This window comes from Phytophthora parasitica (assembly GCF_000247585.1).
Source record: "Phytophthora parasitica INRA-310 unplaced genomic scaffold supercont2.10, whole genome shotgun sequence".
In the NCBI taxonomy this organism is placed as follows: Eukaryota; Oomycota; class Peronosporomycetes; order Peronosporales; family Peronosporaceae; genus Phytophthora; species Phytophthora nicotianae.
In genome coordinates, this window is record NW_008648996.1 from 72,209 (window position 1) to 75,327 (window position 3,119).

At 46.6% G+C, this 3,119-nt stretch overlaps 2 protein-coding genes across 2 annotated transcripts in view; one reads left to right on the forward strand and one right to left on the reverse strand.

Moving 5' to 3' along the window:
* Nucleotides 1-1,265: 1,265 nt before the first annotated feature.
* PPTG_06601 (hypothetical protein) lies at nt 1,266-1,805 on the reverse strand. Its single transcript, XM_008900648.1, has one exon. The coding sequence runs from the start codon at nt 1,696-1,698 to the stop codon at nt 1,387-1,389; it is 312 nt and encodes a 103-aa protein (XP_008898896.1). The 5' UTR covers nt 1,699-1,805; the 3' UTR covers nt 1,266-1,386.
* Nucleotides 1,806-2,447: 642 nt separating this feature from the next.
* Nucleotides 2,448-3,119, forward strand: part of PPTG_21921 (hypothetical protein) — a gene marked incomplete at both ends in the record, with an annotated part of 4,745 nt that continues 4,073 nt past the window's right edge. The window contains one exon of the mRNA XM_008901089.1: nt 2,448-3,081. Coding sequence (XP_008899337.1) covers nt 2,448-3,081 — 634 coding nt within the window. The remainder of the gene's footprint in view (nt 3,082-3,119) is intronic.

A 3,119-nucleotide genomic window follows, 5' to 3' on the forward strand; every position in this document is an offset into this window, starting at 1 on the left:
GCCTGCTAAAGAGCCACCCGGAAGTCACTAGTATCAACCGCATGTATTTTTCTGTCTGAACACGAGAGCAAGCGAATGAATAATTACCTCTCACGTCAAACTCTAGATGCCACCTCATGCGCTAGATATCGCTGTAGTGGCCCACCACCAACGGGATCACTTGGACGATGACACTAAATTGTTGAGTCTGTCCTGTGTAGCCATAATTACAATTGCAACAAAAAAGCGCTGCAACGCGCCTACAAACGGCCTAGAGGAAATTTGCGACAGACCTCAAATTCACTTCTCGTGGTTACACGTTAGAACAAGATTGCCCAAACAAAATTTCGGATTTTAAAGGGTATCGGTCAGATTTCGATAGATTTCAACAACCGTTTGATAAAACTCATGCAGTTACTTTGTTTCATCTTCAAACTAAATTCCGCTCAATAGTTGAGTCGCATATGCAATGCTGTGTTGGCTGGGTATGGCGCCTGAATTTGTCATAAAGGGCTAAATTATTGTTGTCTATTCTTGTGCCGAAAAAGAAGCGAGACACTAATCTGATTATTTCTACAAACGTTGAATAAAAAAATTGGACTCCAAAAATCCTTCAGTGGTGCCGTAGTCAGGTCGGACTCCGGTTGAGAGTTTTGAGCTGTAGTGTTTTCGTTTAGATAGTTTTAGAGTGGGTTGGGTTGGCGGTTAACTGAATAGGCCACATTACCCTTCCATCAGTATGAGAAAGAAACTAAAAAAATACAATTAAAAGAGAAGATTATGTAAATACCGAAAGTAATTGTTATAATTCATAAGTCACACTACCTGTATGTGTTCACGTGTGTACTGCGCCGCCCATTGCGTGCTTATTCTGTATATTGGTGATCTGCTTCGAAGACAAGCAGCAACCTCTTGTACAGCTATTCAACAAAAGGAGTTTGGTACATCCGAAACCTCTATCCACAGAAAATGCCGGCGTTCAATAGACTCTGATTTATGAGTAGCAATATTCTTCATTTGGAAAAATACAGAGAAGAACACGTAAAGCGCCGTCGACCCTGTCAACGACATTGTTGATCTCGAAGTTTAGTGCTTTAATTGCAATCAATTGATGCCAATAACGTTCTTTTTTTTGTATCTCCAGCCTTAGTATACCAGTTTGCATGAACCCTTCCGTACTCCCAGAGGCGTGCGTTTTTCTACAGGATAGAAAGCGACAACAAGTTACTACTGTAGTTTCAATGAACAAGACCAAAAGCGACAATCGAAAAAGGTATCAACAGGACGTCTTGTTTACACTAGAAGAAACGAGGCATTATCTTCCATTGAAACGAATTCACATGAAGCTTGTTCTGGACTTCACACTCTTGTCGCCGATAGGTCGGCCTAGTTTTCGGCACCTCATTCCTACTCCGGCGTCGACCTGTAGATCTGAATTAACTTGTTCAGTTTCTTTTGGTATTTCTTCATCACTTCCGGGCTTATACGCCTAAAGTAAACGGCATCGGTCGTAGCTCTCTGGACGTCAATTCCAAGTTTTTTACCCAACGAGTTCAGGCGCTCAAGAGGGATGTCCTTGATACCTCTTTCTTCGGATTCAGCGGATGTCGTGTAGTGGGTCCTCAGCAGACGACGGTCGGCATAATTGGAGTCGGCAAGGGCTTCGCTGGTAACGAGGAGTGTAGCCACAATCGCTACGAAAACGAAAGATAGACGCATGGGTCTGCTGGCTGGAGAGGGTCTTAGGCGCTGGAGCGTAAATTGGGAAATGACATTCGAATCAAACACACAGTGCTGACGTCTCGCAGTGTGATACACACAGGCTCAAGAATGCGTACCAACGACAGTGCGATAAATCGTTTACGATCACCATCCTGTAAGTTGTCGTCAGAAGTTGGTGTGTCAACATGGTTGTCACTACAAACGAATGGATATCTTGGGAGGACAGCTTGATGAGCTATATGGACAGCCTCATACAGATTATTTGGTTTTAAAAAAAAGTTGCCTGAAACCACAAGCACCTTTCAGACCACATTATGACACACACCACATACACAACCAGCGACACACTACATTTACCCAAACTACGTAGCTCCAGAGATGCGTGCTGCGTTAACTATTTCATACAAAACCGTCTCCAACAAACTGGCGTCTAAATGAGGCACGTGAATCGCGAGATATGATACGTTAACTTTTTGCTTCCAAAGGTCAGTTGGAGAACCACTACGGCATGTTTTGCGCCGTGGAATTAGCGTTTATCTTAAATATCTCGGTTTAAGATTCAGAGCGCAGCGGGGAACCCCACCAAGGAAGTAGCAATAGCGCTGCTCTGGTCGGGTCGTACGGAGAAAGCCATTTGAAGGTGTTGAATCCTGATCTCCAACTTCTCCACTTCGCAATTTGCCAGCAATCCAACCAGCATCCCCACCCAGCATTCCAGATCTCCGCGCTCCCAGAACACACCGAGAATGACGAAATCTGCTTCACGACAGAAGGCAAACAACGCCAACGGTAGCAAGAATGCGACTATCACGTCGACAGCCAACGCACCTGTGAACCCGGCCGGTACTAAATCTACCAATAAAAACCCGAACGTCGCTCAGAATGCCAATGCAAACGTCAACAAGGCTGCAAACAAGAACTTCGGTAAGATGATCGCACTCACCGACGTGACTCCAGCGAGCGTTCAACAAGCTCGCCAGATCCGGAAGACAGACTTCGAGCGCTTCCAGAAGTTCCACAACTTCTTTATTGCCAATGAAGAACCGACGGCGCGTGTGATCAACAGCAAGGCCAACACTAAACGCGAGCAGGTGGATCAGTGGCTTGCCGGCGCCGTAAATCCGAAGACGCTTGCGTGTATCCAGGAGATCCAGGAAACCCAACCGGGGCTACTAGAACTGCTGGTCGTGTCGGCCGCGCTCACCAAATACGGCGAGAAGGAGCTGGCTCGCAGGGATGACCTAGGCGAGATGGACTACGTGGTTGGTGCTCGCTTCGGTACGAACGGATTGCGCTCGAAGCAGCATGTGCAGCACACTGTGGGTATGAGCTTCGTGCTGCGCTTGGTGCTCGACCTGGCGCCGGAGAAACGTGCTGGATGTGAGATCCTGCGTGAGATCCTGAGCCACCAGAGCAAC

Excerpts from the sequence above, each read along its gene's own strand:
- PPTG_06601 (XM_008900648.1), bottom strand. The coding sequence starts at position 1,698 with ATGCGTCTATCTTTCGTTTTCGTAGCGATTGTGGCTACACTCCTCGTT.